Source organism: Gopherus flavomarginatus, chromosome 5, assembly GCF_025201925.1.
Source record: "Gopherus flavomarginatus isolate rGopFla2 chromosome 5, rGopFla2.mat.asm, whole genome shotgun sequence".
NCBI classification, from domain to species: Eukaryota; Metazoa; Chordata; order Testudines; family Testudinidae; genus Gopherus; species Gopherus flavomarginatus.
In genome coordinates, this window is record NC_066621.1 from 42,874,021 (window position 1) to 42,891,462 (window position 17,442).

The window sequence follows — 17,442 nt, forward strand, 5'->3', positions numbered from 1 at the left end:
CAGCTCTTCCCTGGAGTGCTTCCTTCAGCCCTATTTTGAAACTTCTGCACTAATGTGGGGACAGCTATTGCTATGACATAGGCCTGTGATTTTACTCTCGCCCTGTGGAATCACAGTATATTTATACATGAGGGATTTAGGGATAACCTAGTGCTCATTAATGCAACAAACTCACTGCAGCCCCATGTCACAGGAGAAAAACCCATGTCCTAAGAGTCTCATCCATCTCCTCTTTCCCATAATGCAGTGGTTCTCAGCCAGGGGTACTCATACCCTTGGGTGTACGCAGAGGTCTTACGGGGGGTACATCAGCTCATCTAGATATTTGTCTAGTTTTACAGCAGGCTACATAAAAAGCACCAGTGAATTCAGTACAAACTACAATTTCATACAGTGAGTTGTTTATACTGCTCTGCGTACCATACACTGAAATGTAAGTACAATGTTTGTATTCCAGTTGACTTACTTTGTGATTCTATGGTAAAAATGAGGAAGTCAGCAATTGTTCGGTAATAGTGTGCTGGGACACTGTTGTATTTTGATGTCAGATTTTGTAAGCAAGTCGTTTTTAAGTGAGGTGAAACTTGGAGGTTCGCAGGATAAATCTGAAAAGGGTAGAGTGGTCTGGAAAGGTTGGGAGCCACTTCCCTAATGTACCTTGATTTGCTTATTTAGCTGCCTTGCAAGTCCAGTTCAATTTCCCCATAGAGTCATAGAAAGGTAGGGCTGGAAGGGGTCTCGAGAGATCATCTAGTCCAGCCCCCAGCACTGAGGATGGACCAAGTAAACCTAGACCATCCCTGACAGGTGTTTATCTAATCTGTTCTTAAAAATTTCCAAAGATGGGAACTCCACAAGCTCCCTGACTAACCTGTTCCAGTACATAACCATCCTTCTAATTAGAAAGCTTTTCCTAATATCTAACCTAGATCTCCCTTCCTGCACATTAAGCCCATTGCTTCTTGTCCTACCTTCAGCAAACATGGACAACAATTGATCACCAGTCTCTTTACAACAGGCCTTAATGTGTTTGAAGACATGTCAGGTTTCCCCTTCAGCCTTCTTTTCTCAGGACTGCGTGCTCCGTATTTTTTAACCTTTCCTCATAGATCACATTTTCTAACTCTTTTATCATTTTTGTTGCTCTCTTCTGGATCCTTTCCAATTTGTTCACATCTTTCTCAAAGTGTAGTGCCCAAAACTGGACACAGTACTCCAGCTGAGGTCCCACCAATGCTGAGTAGAGCAGGACAATTACCTCCCATGTCTTACATACAACACTCCTGTTAATACACCCCAAAATATTAGTCTTTTTTGCAATTGCATCACATTGACTCATAATCAATTTGTGAGCCACTTTATAGCCCTGAGATCGTTTTCTGCAGGTCTGTCACTTGGCTAGTTATTCCCCATTTTGTAGCTGTGCGTTTGAGTTTCCTTCCGAAGTGTTGTACTTTGCACTTGTCTTTATTGACTTTCATCTTGTTGATTTCAGACCAGTTCTCCAGTCCTGCCCTCTGAAGTGCTAGCAACCCTTTTCTCATCTTGGCGTCATCTGCACGTTTTATAAGCATGCTCTTCACTCCATTGTCCAAGTCATTAATGAAAACATTGAATAGTACTGGCTCCAGAATAGACTCATGTGTAACCCACTCGAGATACATCTTCCCAGTTTGACTGCAAACCATTGATAACTACTCTTTGAGTATGGTTTTCCAACCAGCCATGCACCCACTTTATAGTAATTTCATCTAGACTACATTTCTCCAGATAAATTGTCTGTGGCTTTCTCCCTATCCACTAGGCCAGTAACCCATCAAAGAAGGAAACTAGGTGAGTTTGGCGTGATTTATTCTTGACAAATCCATGTTGGTTATTACTTATCACCCTATCACTCTCTAGGTGCTTACAAATTGACTCTTTAATCATTTGTTCCAGTATCTTTCCAAGTAACAAAGTTCAACTGGCTGGTCTATAATTCCCTGAATCTTTTTTGTTCCCTCTTTTAAAGATAGGTGCTATGTTCGCCCTTCTCCAGTCCTCTAGGACTCCATCCATCCTCCATCTGGAGCAAGGAGCCATCCTTTAGGTGCAGTAACTTGCTTTAATTCTGCTCCTTACACAAGGACTTTCCTACTTTTGATAGCCCCTTTTATCAAAGCACTTTACGAACAGGAGCTACCTAAGCCTCCTGGCTCCCTGTCAGGTAGAGCACAGATATGTCTGGTGTCACCAATAGCTGTGTAAGCACACGACTAGCACATTCGGGGGGTAGGGCCGGCTTTAGGCCGATTCGCCCGATTCCCAGGAATCGGGCCCCACGCCTTAGGCATCTTTTTAATTTTTTTTACTTACCCCAGCTGTGGTCTGCTCCAGGGTCTTCCGTGGCTCGGCTCCCCTGACCAAAGCACCGGCAGGAGCGCGGCTGCCCCCCAGCCCCGCTCTCCCGGCTGGAGCTCCGGGCCCTTTAAATAGCCCCCGGAGCCCTGGGGTAGCGGGTGGCTCCGGGAGCTATTTAAAGGGCCAGGGCTCCAGCTGCCTCTGCCACCCCGGTCCTTTAAATAGCCGCCGGAGCCCCGCCACCGCTATGCATTCCCCAGGGCTCCCGCAGCTATTTAAAAAGTCCAGGGTGGGGTAGAAGCCGGGGAGCCCTGGGCCCTTTTAAATAGCCCCCAGAGCCCTGGAATAGCGGGGAGCTTGGGGGTAATTTAAAGGGCCGGGGCTCCAGCTGCCTCTGCTGCACCCCCTGCCCTGCCCACACCAGCCCCGTCCCCCCACCTGCAGCCAGCTCTGCACCCCCTGCCCACAGCCAGCCCCTGCCGCACCCCCTGCCCTGTCTCCAGCCAACCCCTGCTGCACCCCCTTGCCTGAAGCCAGCCATTCCTGCACTCTTCTGTCTCCAGCCCTGCCAACCCCTGCTGCACCTCCCTGTGGCCCTGCCTGAAGCCAGCCAGCCCCACAGTCCCCTTTCTCCAGCCAGCCCTGCACCCCTTTCCCTGCCTGCAGCTAGACCCTATCTCCAGTCAGCCCTTGCCCTGCCTCCAATCAGCCCCATGTCCACTGCGGCCCTGCAGTTCCCAGTGCAGCCCCCCACCCCTTGCCCTGCCTGCAGCCAGACCCTACCTCCAGTCAGCCCCTGCCCTGCCTTCAACCAGCCCCATGTCCATTGCTGCCCTGCAGTTCCCAGGGCTTCAATGAGAGGGGCAGGGAGCAGCTGGGACCCACACATGTGCACACCTCCAGGGAGTGGTGGGGACCCACACATGTGAAAGGGCAGTCATTAATAACCAATCAACAGCATATGATGCAATGTACATAATATATAATTTTATTATTTATATAGTTATGGAAAGTAAATAAAACATGGAAGAAATTAAAGGCTTTTTTTTTTTTACACTTTTTTTTTTCTTTCTTAGTCATCCCTGCCAGGGCCTTGCCAAAAATGTTCGAATTGGGCCCTGCACTTCCTAAAGCCGGCCCTGTGCAGGGGGATAGTTGTGAGGCTGGCAGAACAAGCATCAGTGGACAGCCCTTTTGAAAACTTTGCCCTGACTTTCTACCAACAGAACCAAAGAGAGCCTTGGTTCTTAAGGTCTCCCACCCAGTAAACTGCATGAAGCTTTATCTGTCTTTACCCTGGAAGCACAAAGGGCTGGATCAGTCCTGGTGGGATTTGAACCCGTGGTTCCGGCCACTTAGAGATTTACTAAACTGCTAACTTACTGCCTGGGAAGGGAATCTTTTTCAGAGTTTTCCAGGTGGTCTCAGTGGCTCTTTAAAGGAAAACGCCCTCCCTCAAGTAAATCCCCATAGTAGTATGTTCGTCTCCTGCAGCTGTAGCGTTGAACCTTCCTTTCTCTCGGCAGATTCAAAGGAGTGCCTTTTCTGTCTTCTTTGATGAGAAGTTTTCCATCCCCTTGGACCCGTCTGCTCTGGAGGAAAACAGCTTGAGATTTTCTGTCTTTGGCATTGATGAGGACGAGAGGAACATCAGCACCGGGGTAGCAGAGCTGAAGCTGTTGGACTTGGATCTGGCCAGCCGCCCATTCAATGCTTGGCTCTATCTGCAGGACATGAACAAGGTGAGCTCTCATTGTCTGCATGATGGTGCAAGTTGGGCTCCCTGAAAAGGAGGTAGTGGGGCATGAAAGATAAGCGCTGTATTTTCTGTACTTACTGGGTCAGCCACAGGCAGTGCTGGGTTTGATTACCTCCCCAGTAGGAGCTGTCCAGTGCATGAAGTGTGAGAGAATTTCATCTTTACTGCTGGGTTTGGAAACCAGAGTTGATGCTGAAGCACAAGATCTGGAGGCTCAGCGGGGAAAACAGGATACGATGTCACTCCAGATCTGGTCATCCTGTGCAGTGGCATGGTAATGGCCAACATTTCCTGCTGTGGAGCGAGATGAAACCAGCCCCTTGCCCTCATAATGCACCTTTCCAATTGTGTACTGATCCACCTGGGAGGAGCAATTCCCTCCTCCTCCTTGCAGGCCATCAGCTGACACCCTGAAGCGTGAGCATCCTTATCTCAGGTTGTAGAGCTCAAATTGTAATTCCTGGAGAGGAGTCAGAGCCAGCCAAACCTGAGGTCCAAACCCAAATTTTCCAAGTGTTCAGGTGTTTGGTTCTGGGGTTGGCTCAAGCCCAGCTCAATTCATTAAGAGTCCTTGACTTCTTAAAAGCAGTGAAAATATTTGTCTCATTGACCTCCAAAGGCCGAGGTGAAATAGTGTTTCCTTTTCTGCGTCTAGATTCACTGGCAGATCCTCAGCTGATGTGAGTCAGCCATTTACCCCAGTGAGAATCCAGCCCGCTGCCTTTTGGTTTAATCAATGTGACCCCTGTTTTTCCCAGTATGGGGCAAGGTAGGAGGGAGAATAGGGGGAAGTGAGCAGGATTTCCCTCTGCTTTTGCCACCATCGATGACAGTTGGATGTCACACATGAAGATGACACCTATCTTTCTGAGGTACTTATGTGGCCTCCACACCGTATAATCTGAGCCCTTCATAACCTTCCCTGTAGTTATCCATGCCACACTCCTGTGAGGTAGAGAAGTGCTATTTTCCCCATCTGCAAAAATTGAGACACAGAGACTAAGGCCTGGTCTACACTTAGAACTTAGGTCGACATAGCTAAGACTCTCAGGGAGGTGAAAAGTCCACTCCCTCGAGCACTAGCATTGCCAGCCTAAGCCCCCAGTGTAGGTCGATAGAAGACTGCTTCTGTCAACCTAGCTCCTGTCGCTTGGGAGGTGAAGTGACTACAGCTTTTTCCCATTGTCACGCACATCTACACTATGGGGCTACAGTGACACAGCCACCCCATAGCGTAAGCAAACCCTCTGTGAATTGCCCATGGTCACATAGGCAGTTTGTAGCAGAGCAGAGAATTGAGGTCTCCTGAGTCCCAGTGCTGGCCTCTAACCACTAGGTCAGCCTCTATAGGCTAGAGCTACCCTGCCTGGCTTCTGCCCTCGTTCAGGGAAAAACTTTCTCTGCCAGATAGCTATTTCTCCTGCCCCTCTTGTCTGTGAATGAGTCATTTCTGCCGAGGTTTGCTGTTGAGTGACAGATGGCGCCTTACGTGTCCTGCAGGCAGTTGATTCAGTGGGAGAGATCCTGCTGTCTCTTAGTTACCTACCCACAGCGGAGAGGCTGACGGTCGTAGTGGTTAAAGCCAAAAACCTCGTGTGGACCAACAGCAAAATGACAGCAGGTGAGTGCGAGGCCATGAAAGAGCAGCTCTGGCCAGAGGCCAGCTCTGTGCAGCTCTGCCGTGCCTGCAGCTTCCCCTGCTAGAACTGCTGCCCAGAGTGCATCTCTGCTGCATTAGTGCTTGAAGTGCTGCAGTGAGTCCAGGCACTCCACACCTCTTAAATCAGCTGCAGCTCTGGGGAGCTCAGACAAGAAGCCCAGAACTTGAGCTCCAAAACCTCAGGCCTCTTGCACTTAAGCCAAGGGGATCACGTAGAGCTGCTAGCAAGGGCAGTTGTTATTTACTGTTTGTAGCGTGCTAGTCCCAAATAGAGACAGCGCCCCATTGTGCCAGGTGCTGCACTTAATCTCTGTACTGCTCAGCCACTAGGAGGCAGCATCGCTCACAGGCACAGTTTTTCTGTTGCCTCATTATAGTCACCGAGGGTCCCCTAGTTAAATGGGAAGGGCCTGTTTTGAATGGGGCGTTTATTCAAGTCACCCGCAGGTATATTAACAGGTTACATTTATGATTGTGGTAGTGCCTAGTAGCCCCAGTCACGGACTAGGACCCCGCTGTGCTTGGCGCTGTACAAGCACAGAGCAAATAGATGGTCCCTGTCCCAAAGAGCTAATGCAGAGGCAACACGTGTGCAGGGGGGCATTATGTTCTCCCCCCACCCCGAGGGGGGCAGGTTTTTGCAATGTCAGCGCTTTCCTAAACTCGGTTGCGATTTCTCTGCTCTGGGGTGCGGTTCGGGATGCAGCTCGCTAACTGCTGTGGGGCTGGCAGGAAGCGGAGGGGCCATGGGGAGCAAAGGTGGGGAAGAGAGGGGCCTCTCCAAGGGTGTTAGAGAGAGGGGGAGAACAGGGCAAATGGACAGGAACATGTCCGTCTCTTCCTGCCCCCTCCCGTTTCCCTCAGTCACTCCTGCCCCCCACCCTGCAGGGGCAATGCATGGAGAAGTCATATGTCCTTCCATCACCAGTTACACATTGTCTCTGAGCTACTGTGCGTATACCCCCTTTCCCTGAGGTGCAGTGTTCCCTGCGCTCACTCAGCGTCGTCTCTGCTTATGGGTGGAGGCCAGTTTGCGAATGATGGTCCTTTGCTTCCCATTGTCCAAATAGATCCTTTCGTCAAAGTGTACTTGCTTCAGGACGGGAGGAAGATCAGCAAGAAGAAGACAGCTGTGAAGAGAGATGACACAAATCCGGTGTTTAACGAGGCCATGATTTTCTCAGTGCCCGCAATCGTCCTACAGGTGAGAACTTCCCAGTCAAGGGCAGACTGAAGAGTTGTAACTTTTTTTTTTTAAGCCAGAAAATTTTACACCGTTCATGAGATCCACCCAAACCTGCCTCTTGGGTCTACCCAACAGGGTGCATTCAAGACTGCACCTTCCCTCCTCCCCCACATCAAGGAAATTACAGTACACCAGGGCCTGAGTATGTAACTAGAACTACAGATGGAACTGTAAATCTTCACTCATCCTTAGCCTGACATTTATATTTTTCTGAACTCTCCCAGAGCTTGACTGCTTCTTATATCAGGGAAGAGATTCGGGCAGTGAGTTCTCTGGTGCAAATCAGAGAGACATTAAAATTAAATCCTGCAGCTGAAAAAGGAGGGCCGATGGCTGAGAGCTAACCAGGATCACTGCCCGACTTGAAAGCAGAGAGTATTTTCATTTACCAAGTCAGAGGCTCTGGTGTTAGCAGCTAATAAACATGTCTGAAGGAGACACCTTCAAAGGACAGATAATAAGGAGGAAGTTTTCTTCAGTGGCATGGAAACAGGAAAGAGCCTATTAAGGGATGGTTGCCATAACAACGTCGCTGGGGCATCCTCCTGTTCCTCCCATCGTGAGAGTGATAGCACTGAGATCAGGGAGAATTGGACAAAGACAAAGGAACTGAATGTGTCAGTGATGATGGCTAGAGCGGCAGTGAGTGAAAGCTAGATCTGTAGCATATAAATCTGCAGGTACTGATGAAACACACTTGACACTTTTCAAAGCAACCAGGAGAGGAAATCTCAGAAAATCCGCTTCAATAAGTCCAAGGACTCAGGAGACAGGAAGGGGGGATCAGTGGTTAGGGGGCTAGGCTGCAGCTCAGGAAACCCAGGTGCAGTTCCTTTCTTTGCCACAGACTTTCTGTGTGACCTTGGGCAAGTCACTTAGTCTCCCTGTGCCATCTCAGTACCCCATCTGTAAAATGGTGCTAATAGCACTTCCCACCACCCAGTGGTGCTGTAAGGATAAGTACATTAAAAACTGGGAGGTGCAGCGGTGATGGGGCTATATAGGTACCTAAGAGAGACGGGTAGAGATGCAGTTTCTGATGGCTGGGAAGAAGCAAACATGGGACTGGAGCTCTGTGTAGGAAGGGAATGCAGGAAATTGCCCTCTGCGTAGCCTGACGTCCATCCCGCATAAACGATTCAAGCCTGTAACAAGGGAATTTGTGGTTGAACGTTTGGGAGAGATGGGCTTTTTGAATGAAAGTCGGCCATGCCAAACAGATGGAATAGCTGGGTCTACAGCTCGCTGGCTGCTGGAGCAAGAGCCAACAATTGTCTTCAGTGGGCCACGGCTCTGGAGCAAAGGCAGCAGGTGGAAGCCTCGGCAGGCAAAGGGAATGTTGTCTCTCTGAGTGTCAGTAATGCAATCGCACTCATGAAACGTAAGGGAGCTGGATTAATACCAAGGCACAAATCAGAAACGTGTTGATTAGAACTGGTTGGAAATTTCCCACCAAAACTTTTTTCCAATGGAAAATGCTTTTTTCAACCAAAGTGGGAGTTTTCATGAAAAACTTACATTTTGATCCAAAAGATTCTTTTACTGACTCTTTTTTTCCCACAGAAATTTCTGGAAAGTTTCATTTCAGTGGGAGAGGAACCCACTTGCTCCCACTTTTTCCTCCTTTTTTTTCCCAATGGGTAAAAGACTTAAAAAGGTGAAAGCAAGTTATTTTTCTTCCTACCAAAATATGTGGTGTTTAAAATTTCACAAGCAGGGTAAAATAAAAAGCAATTAACAGAAAGTTTCAAACAAAACGAAAAATGCTTGTTCTTCCGAAATGTTTGTATAATACACATCATTGTTTTCTGCCCCGCTCTGTCTAGTGCTGACAGATGGAGCACAACTTTGCATGGTAAGTAGGGATAGGCCCAAGCCATAAACCATAGTTCTAGATCTAAACTGCTCCAGAACTCAAAATCCAGGCTGTGTCATTGAGACACATCTCTAACGACAAGGCTTTCAAAGAGGAGGACTGCTGGGGTCATTTCTAGGGCCCCTGTTAAAGTTAACGAAAGCTAAGGATGCTCAGCACCTCCCGGCAGGATCGGGCTCCTTGTGAGTGAAAGTTTCGAGGCTGTATCCTGAAGGATGCTGAGTGCCTGCTACCCTGTGTGACGTCAGCTGGCGTGGTGCACTGTGAGCTGGTGCTTAGCTGCTCTCAGGGTTTGGCCTGGTTGAAAAGCAGTCGTAGTTTAGAGGATTTCTACAAAGAGGATTTTAATAGACAAGCAGATCAGCATCAGTCTGGAGTAAACTGGCCCTCGTGGTGCTAACAAGTATTATTCTGCTGGAATGCTCTTCCACCCAGCTACCTGCAGGAACAGAACTGCACTGGCTTTGTGCTGGAGCTCCTTAAGTAGGAAGAAGTAGTGCTGGGCTTGTTTTTTCCATCCTGAATTTAAGGGATGGGTCATTTCTCTCCAAGCCCTTCTCAGCAAGGGACTCTGTGGGAAGACGCCTGTTCACTTCAGGGCCCCCGGGAGCAGGTCCCCTGTCTGTTCCCGGCAGCTGAGAGAATGTGCTGTGGACTTGTCTCTGCAATTCATTTCTTCTTAGTTTCAGAGGGGTAACCGTGTTAGTCTGTATCAGCAAAAACAGTGAGGAGTCCTTGTGGCACCCTAGAGACTAAAAACTTTCTGTTTTGGAAGCAGGAGCAGCTCTAGGCACCGTTTAAAGCAAGCACCTGCTTGGGGGCAGCCCATTTGCAGGGGCAGAGTGGTAGGGAGACCATATTTTAACGTTCAAAAAACAGGACACTCCAGGGGGAGGGAAGCCCCCCCTGCCACCATCCACTCCCTCCGACTGCCCCCCACAGAAACCCCAACCCATCCAACCCAACCCCCTGCTCCCTGTCCCCTGATCACTCCCTCCCAGGACCCCTCCCTCTAATTGCCCCCGAGTACCCCAACGCCTATCTAAGCGCTGCTGCTCCTTGTCCCCTGATTGCCCCCTCCTGGGACCCCTACCCCTAACTGCCCCTTGGGACTCCACCCCCTATCTAAGCCTCCCTTCTCCTTGTCCCCAACTGCCCCCTCCTGAGACCCCCCCCAACTTTCCCCCAGGACACCACCCCCTACCTGTCCCCTGACAAACCCCTGGGACTCCCATGCCTATCCAACCACTGCCTGTCCCCTGACTGCCCCCCCGAAACCCTGACCCATCTAACCCCCCCCTTCTCCCTGTCCCTTGACTGCCCCCCCCTGGAACTCCCTACCCCTTCTCCAACCCCCCAGCCCCCTTACCGTGCCACTCAGATCTGCGTGTCTGGCTCCGCGCAGCTCCAGACATGCTGCTGCATACATGCTGCCATGGTCCCCCGCAGAGGCCACAGCCTGCCCCCCGCCCCACACACACACACCCAGCACCTGCCTTCCAGATCTGAACACTCCAAAATTCAGGAGTGCTCACACTCAGTTTGGGCAGCTGTTACTTCATTTCTCCCAAATCAAATATACTGATCCACCGTAACTTGCTGTAGAAAAAGTAGGATAAAATTGAGCAAGAAATGCTTCCCAGTGGTTATTAGGACTGGAATTGCTATTTTCAACAGCCATTGCCTTTTTGTTTGTGTGTTTAAAAGGAAAACAGTGATATTGCACTGGCAAATTCCCCATCGAAAGAAAGAGTGGAACAAAAGAATAATAAAGGCACCTCAACTTTTCCTCATTTATGGAGGACAGTCTTATGCATCCAGATATCCTCCGATCACACTAGCTGAAAATTGTTCCACTTTACTGCAGCTCTGTATCCATATGGGAACCAATCCTGTCTGTGTTTTGTGCACATTCAAAATTCCTGCTGAATGACCCACTCTGGGAGTGAGTTACCAGTGACCCAGGGCTGCAGCGAAAGGAGGGTGCAGGTGTGTGTGTGGGGGGGAGAGCCCAGGGCTGGGGAGGCAGGAGGTGTGTGTGGGGGGCCCTGATGGGGAAGGGGAGAGCCCAGGACTGGGGCAGCAGCGGTGTGGGGGGAGGGAAAGGGAGAAGCCCAGTGCTGGGGCGGCGAGGGGGGGGAACGAGGGGGGAGCCCCGGGGCTGGGAATGGGGGGCAGCCAAAACATTTTTTTTTGCTTGGGATGGCAAAAAACCTAGAGCCGGCTCTGTTTGGAAGTAGTGTGGGACATAATGAAAAGCAGGGCTGGGTCACTAAACTAACCAGAGTGATCTCCACTTTGCATGCAGGCTCACACGGAGCCGGTTGCATTGCTCAGCTCATGTGAGAAAGGGGCTGCTGTGTACTCAGTGCACAATGGAAATATTCCTTGGGCTGAGGTCTGAGTTACACTCTTCAGTGCTAATTATTCATAATGCTGACTGCTTGGGCAGTAACCAAAGCTACCCTATCTGCTAGTATTAACATGGGCTTTTACTCTGCAACAGGTCTGTGTATACATGGTTCCCAGTCCCTCAGCAGATCAGCTCCCTCTGTGTGTCCAGACTCAGATCTGCTGACTTGAGTGACAAAAATAAGGCTTATGGCTTTTTACACAGAGCCAGCACTGCCATGGGAGACTGACTATTCCACTTTGTGTGCAGGGCCGGCTTTAGGAAGTGCAGGGCCCAATTCAAACAGTTTTGATGGGGCCCTTGCCGGGATGACTTAAAAAAAAAAACCACATGTAAAAAAACACGTGGGGCTTGTATTCACCATGCGGTGCTCTGAGTCTTTGGCAACACTTCGGCGGTGGGTCCTTCAGTTGCTCCAGATCTTCAGCCGCACTGAAGGACTTGCTGCCGAAGATTCACTGAAGACCCGGAGAGAGTGAAGGACCCACCGCTGAAGTGCCGCCGAAGACCCAAAGCGCCACCAGGTGAGTAAAAATGAAAAAGGCGCCTCTAGCCAGGGAAGGGATTCTCACTGGGCGTGGGGCCCTCTTAGGCGCGGGGCTCGATTCGAGGGAATTGGTGGAATAGGCCTAAAGCCAGCCCTGCTTGTGTGTGGTTGGCAGGATTATTTACTATATTCCAGAGACAAGGTGGAGGAGGTAATATCCTTTATTGGACCAACTTCTATTGGGGAGAGAGACAAGCTTTCCAGCCACACAGAGCTCTTCTCCAGGTCTGGGCTGAAGTGGGAAATGAGTGTGAGTCTAATAGATGTCACAGACACGCTGTGCTAGCGTAAGTTTCCCCAGCTTGTACTCCCCTAGAATCCAATAGACTTTTCTCAGAGTTTGGCCCCTTGAGTCTCATAAGGACCTACTCTCAGGAGATTTTGGAGACTCTGTGCTTTCAGGGATACCTCAAGCACCACCTCACTCATGATACTTGACCCTTGCCTTTCACTGCCATCGGGCACCAAGTTGTGCTTAGATTGCAGTAGAGTCTTTGTGGCAGAGACTCTGTTTTTGTTCTGTGTTTGTACAGTGCCTAGCACAATAGGTCCTGGTCTGTGACTGGGGCTCCGAGGCGCTCCCTCAATACAAATAAATAAATAATGCAATGGGACATTGGTAATGTTTCCTGTGCCCCTCCAGGATCTGTCTCTCCGGGTGACGGTGGCAGAGTGTTGCGAAGATGGGAGAGCGGAAAACATTGGCCATGTCATCATTGGCCCATCGGCCAGCGGCATGGGCATCACGCACTGGAACCAGATGTTGGCCACCTTAAGGAAGCCGGTGTCCATGTGGCACCCAGTTCTACGAAACTAAGGGCAAAGTTACACTCTGCGAGTATCTTGCATGGTGCCTAGACTTCCCATAATCAAATATTCTTGGCAAATGGACAGCGGTACGTGGGACATAAACTATTTTTCCAAACGTTCTTCACAAGTTCCATTTAGTAAGAAGGAGCAGCAGGGGAAGTCACTGAATCAGATCCTTAAGAAAGCTTCAGTGGACCAAAACCTGAGAGAAGAAGCAACTCAAGTGTGATTATGCGCAGAAGTGGCTTCCGGGCAAACACTTCCTCCCTAGCACTTCCTTTCGAGTGACCCCTGCTTGGGAGTCCCATTATCCCTAATTGTCTGTGATCTTATTTTCCAGTGAACATTGCACAATAGAGCATGGTCTGTTCACTGACTTAAGAGGGTTGGGGTAAATTTGTGAACTCGCACCCACGGTGAACTTAACCGCACAGATTTTCAAGACAGAGCCCAGGGGGAGTTTAGCCACATGGATTTTCATCTGCATGATGGCCAGGCTGGCATTTAACCACCGGGTGTTTTCAGTGCAGGGTCCAAAGAGAAATTTATGGTTTTAATACAGTGCTGTCCTGACAATAGTGCCCTCTCCATGAGGGGTCCTTTGGTTCCTCCTCTGGATGGCTTCCCATTAAAAACTTGAGTTCAGGCGCAGTGAGCAGCCCCATTAGTAGCAGGTGCTTATCTTCCCCGTCTGACTACTGGACATTCTGAGCTAAACTGTGAGCAGAGGGAATACAGATGTTGGCATTTTTAATAAAAGAACAGCCTTAAAAAAAAAAAAGATATTTTCCAAAGCATAATATGAACCTAAAGGAGAGTTCCTTTAGGAAGAATTCATACTGCACTTTACCATTTCAATGAACTCCCTCTTTTCCACAGCCCATTCTCTCAAAGGCTCGATTCTGCAAGTCAGTTGAAGCTGAGGGCCCTCAGCACCTTGGATTCTTGGATTTTGGGGGCCTCCATGTTTGAGGTTGGCTGAAATTCTTCAAATTTCAATTAAAAATGTCATCAAAATCTGACTCGGAAAAAATGGAGATGGTGGTGGAATTTGATAACATATTTGGTGACTCCTGTTTTTTTGACCAACTATGGAACAGGGTAAAACGTTTTGAATTTCAAATGCCAGCCAGAAAAGTGGGGGAAATGTCTACTCACAAAACAGCTGATTTCTTTTTTTCCTCCTTCTGTTTTCCAGCCAATTCTAGAGTCCAACTTGAGACACATTGGTGCCAATTTCCAGAGCTCCTGAGCTTCTGCAGATCTTCACTTGGGATTGTGGGTTCTCAGCACCTCTGGAAGCCAGGCCCACAAGGTCTCGTATTGGGCACCCAACAGAGTAGGCCTCAGTTTTTACTCAGTCCCCACCTAAAGATCAAGTTGCGGTCAAGATTAGCACATGCCATCTTATCGCAGCCTCAGCTCAACCACTCTTCCTAGTCAAGATAAACCCAGGGTTGCCAGATATCACAGTTGTGTTGCAAATTTCATCATATTTGGTTTTTTCTGTAAAGCCTCAGATCTTGGAATCATGTTGTTACTTGCTAATCTCACTTAAAACAAAAACAACAAACTAACTAACCAAATTAAGCGTCTAGCCCTCATGATAATGGAGAAAAGCTTGAAAACATGAGCACTCAGGGCTCAAACACCACAACGCAAATGTAAAGAACCCCAAAGGTATTATTTTTTATAAAATATCATGGTATTTCAGCCAATCGTGTGATTTTTGGGACAGGCACCTGATTCTCAGTTTTGAATTTAGGAGTTGGGAAAAGTTCAGTCTCATTGGGGACAATTGGTGTTTGTTTGCTTCAGGGAACCAGCTGCCACTGAAAGCTGTGGAGGTGGAATGCAAGCCCATTACAGGAGGCATTTCCTGCCATCTTTGAACTTGGAAAAGCCATTAAGATAAAAAATGTGTTGCTCATTGAGGCGTAAGGGGGTCTGAAATCAGTGCTCTGTTGTGATGGGCTTTCCATGAAATGAAGGGAGAGATTACTTAATAGAGGGGAAATGAAACCAGTCAGCCGTTTAATTCTACCTCTGTCCAACCAGACGGCATGCGGCAGGGCAGTTGGCTTCAGCATCTGGGCAGAACCATCAAAAGCATGCACAGCTGAATGCAGCCAGCCTATGTTTCCTCACAGCCCAGGGATAGCTTCTTTAAAGCAGTCTTGGTTAAGCTGCACCCTGTACTCTCCTGGGGCGAGATACCCAAGCTAGTAGGAGAAGTGATCAAAGCAATGGCGCATTGTTTCTTTGCTGCCTTGAAGTCTTGTAGTCAGTGAGGATTCAGGCAAGACAGGAGGGGGGGCTCAGACTGCACCTCTGCTGTGCTGGGTACTGCCATGTCTTGGCAGGTATGAAGCTATTAGCAGGGCTCCTCCTGCTCCAGAATGCACCGTTAGCCTCCGGGGCTGGAGCATGCTCATTGCTTAGGGGAGGGGAGAACCAAATAGTGTGCTCTGGGGAGCCCTTATTTCCCCTCATCTTACCTGTGTAGGAGCCAGACAGCTTATGGACCCAGCTGAAATGCCCAGCAGGGCTCCTGGGTTCTAATGCTTGAGGGCAAGCCCAAGCTTCCTGGGCACACACTGCCATTGGGCAGGAGACACTGGGCGAGAGCATGCTGCATCCCTAGTGCCACTTCCCCAAGCTGGGGGGCTACCCCTTTGCAAGAGAAACATGCTTGTTTTCAGTGTGAATCACCCTTGTCAAATGCCTCAATCAAACGGTGGGAAAGTCTGTCAAGTCCAGCAACTGCAGCTTTGTGAACATGAGATTCATCAACTTTCCAGCTCCAGCAGCTTCCTACATTGCTAGTCAAAGGGCATGTGGAGGGGCCTGTTCCTTAGCGCTGGGTTCTGGGCTTGGCCCTGTGTCAAACTCCTTCATCCTGCTCACAAATGTTCTTCACAAAGCTTTAGGATAAACTGACATTGGCTTTGAACTTTGTTGGCTATCTGGGCCTGATTAAAGGCCAACTTCAGTGGGTTTCGGCTCTATGAGCAAAGAGGTGAAAACATTATCTGAAAGTTGTTTCCCCCAAATTGATTCAGACCAAGGTTAGAAGCCGTTTTATTTACATGGCCTAGTGTTCCAGTTGTAGCTCCCTCTGTGATGGAAGCAGAGCAAGGATGGTCTTATGATTAAGGCTCTGGACCAAGACACAGGAGGAGGGGGTTTAGCCCTGGCTCTGATACAGAAGTATATGTGGTATTGGGCTATCACTCAGACTGCACCATTACTGGATGTCTTTTTAAGAACTATGCTGGAGTCCAACCACCAAGTTATTAATGCGGAAATTGCTGGGTGAGAGTCCCTGAGCTGTGTGATCCAGGAGCTCAGAAAAGATGATCACAGTGCTCCCTTCTGGCCTTAAAATGTGTGTGTTGCAAATCTCCTTCCCGAGCGTCAGATCCATTTGGGAGCACAAGGCCAGGCCGAAACACTTTTGGCTGCAGGCTCTGATAATGCTCGGTGCAACGAAGAATGAAAATGTTAGCGGTATTTATGGGACCAACCAAAAAGCAACAATGGCGGTCGTTAAAATTTGTATTTTGAATGCTTAATAATCCGCTCTCTCCATGCCATTGTTTTTTCAGCATTACATCATAGCAGAGTAGAGCAACATGCCAGTGGGGGGGGGGGTAATATGAAAAGTGTATCTAGCATCATGCCATAGCTGTGCAATGTATTTAAATGGTTATGTTATCACTTTAAAGATCTGTCAGCCTCCGTGTATTGAACTACAGCACCTGTCCTTCATTCCAGCTGAAAGATAAATAAACAGCGAGGAGACTTGGCAAATGACTTCATGCAGAGTTGTTTTCTTTGGCAGACTGGAGCTAAAAACTGACCATGATTATAAAGTGTGTGGGGTTGTGTGAGTGTGAACATAGGCAGGGGACCTCAGTTTCCTCATCCTTAAAAGGGGGACAGTAATCTTTCCCAGGAGGGGTTGTGAGCCCAACTTCATTAGTATCTGTAATGCACTTGATAAAAGGCATTGCAGAGGAGCAGACTCTTAATTGTTGTTTTTTTCTTGGTTTGAATGTCCCCCGTTAAAACCATTCTGAATGTAGGATTCATCAGCATGGGAAGAACCTGTGAAATGTGACCACCTGATGGGAGGGACACAGAGACAACGCATTGAGCAGTGTTTCAATGACACACACTTGTTTGAGACCCCTCCCCCCAAAAAACAACTCTTCACATGGGCCGCCAAAGAACCGTAAGATGGTCAAGGATTTCACGTCCAAGGCCGTTAGAGCAATGCTGAATGCAACGCAAAGGCTCCACATCCCTCCCTGAGCCACCGGCGCTACTTAATGGAAATCTGAAGGCAATGTTCCAAACACATGGCTGTCAATGTTCGGAATTCGGATGCGAGGGTGGGGTGACTTCCAGGTGAAAATACAAAATTAGAAACTGCCATCCCTGCAGATTAAAAACCAGCCAGACATGAATTAGTTCCTGGGAGTGAATGGAAAGGCCGCTGCACATCTGTTACACTCACGTTAGTGCTGGGTGTGGAGGCAGGTGAGACTGTGGGGGCTCTCTGGAGGCCCAAGGACCATGCCCTGCAGCCACAGAAGATGGGCCCCAGTCTGCTCTCTGCACGGCCTCTGTAAACCCAGAGCGATTCAGCTAGAGGCAGTGGGGCGTCTCTGGATTTGCACTGGGGTTAGTGACAGCAGAATCTGTCCCAGTAAGTCTAGCTGCTCAGGTCCTCCCTTGGCCTTTCCTCTGCCCATCTGTTAGCCCCTCTGTTTCCTAAGCCCTTTT

General features: G+C 49.0%; 1 protein-coding gene across 1 annotated transcript in view; it reads left to right on the forward strand.

Moving 5' to 3' along the window:
* Positions 1-14,465, forward strand: part of SYT12 (synaptotagmin 12) — a 73,167-nt gene extending 58,702 nt beyond the window's left edge. The window contains exons 6-9 of the mRNA XM_050952915.1: positions 3,867-4,082; positions 5,600-5,720; positions 6,830-6,963; positions 12,485-14,465. Of these exons, the coding sequence (XP_050808872.1) occupies positions 3,867-4,082; positions 5,600-5,720; positions 6,830-6,963; positions 12,485-12,658 (645 nt within the window). The 3' untranslated portion in view covers positions 12,659-14,465. The remainder of the gene's footprint in view (positions 1-3,866; positions 4,083-5,599; positions 5,721-6,829; positions 6,964-12,484) is intronic.
* Positions 14,466-17,442: the final 2,977 nt, after the last annotated feature.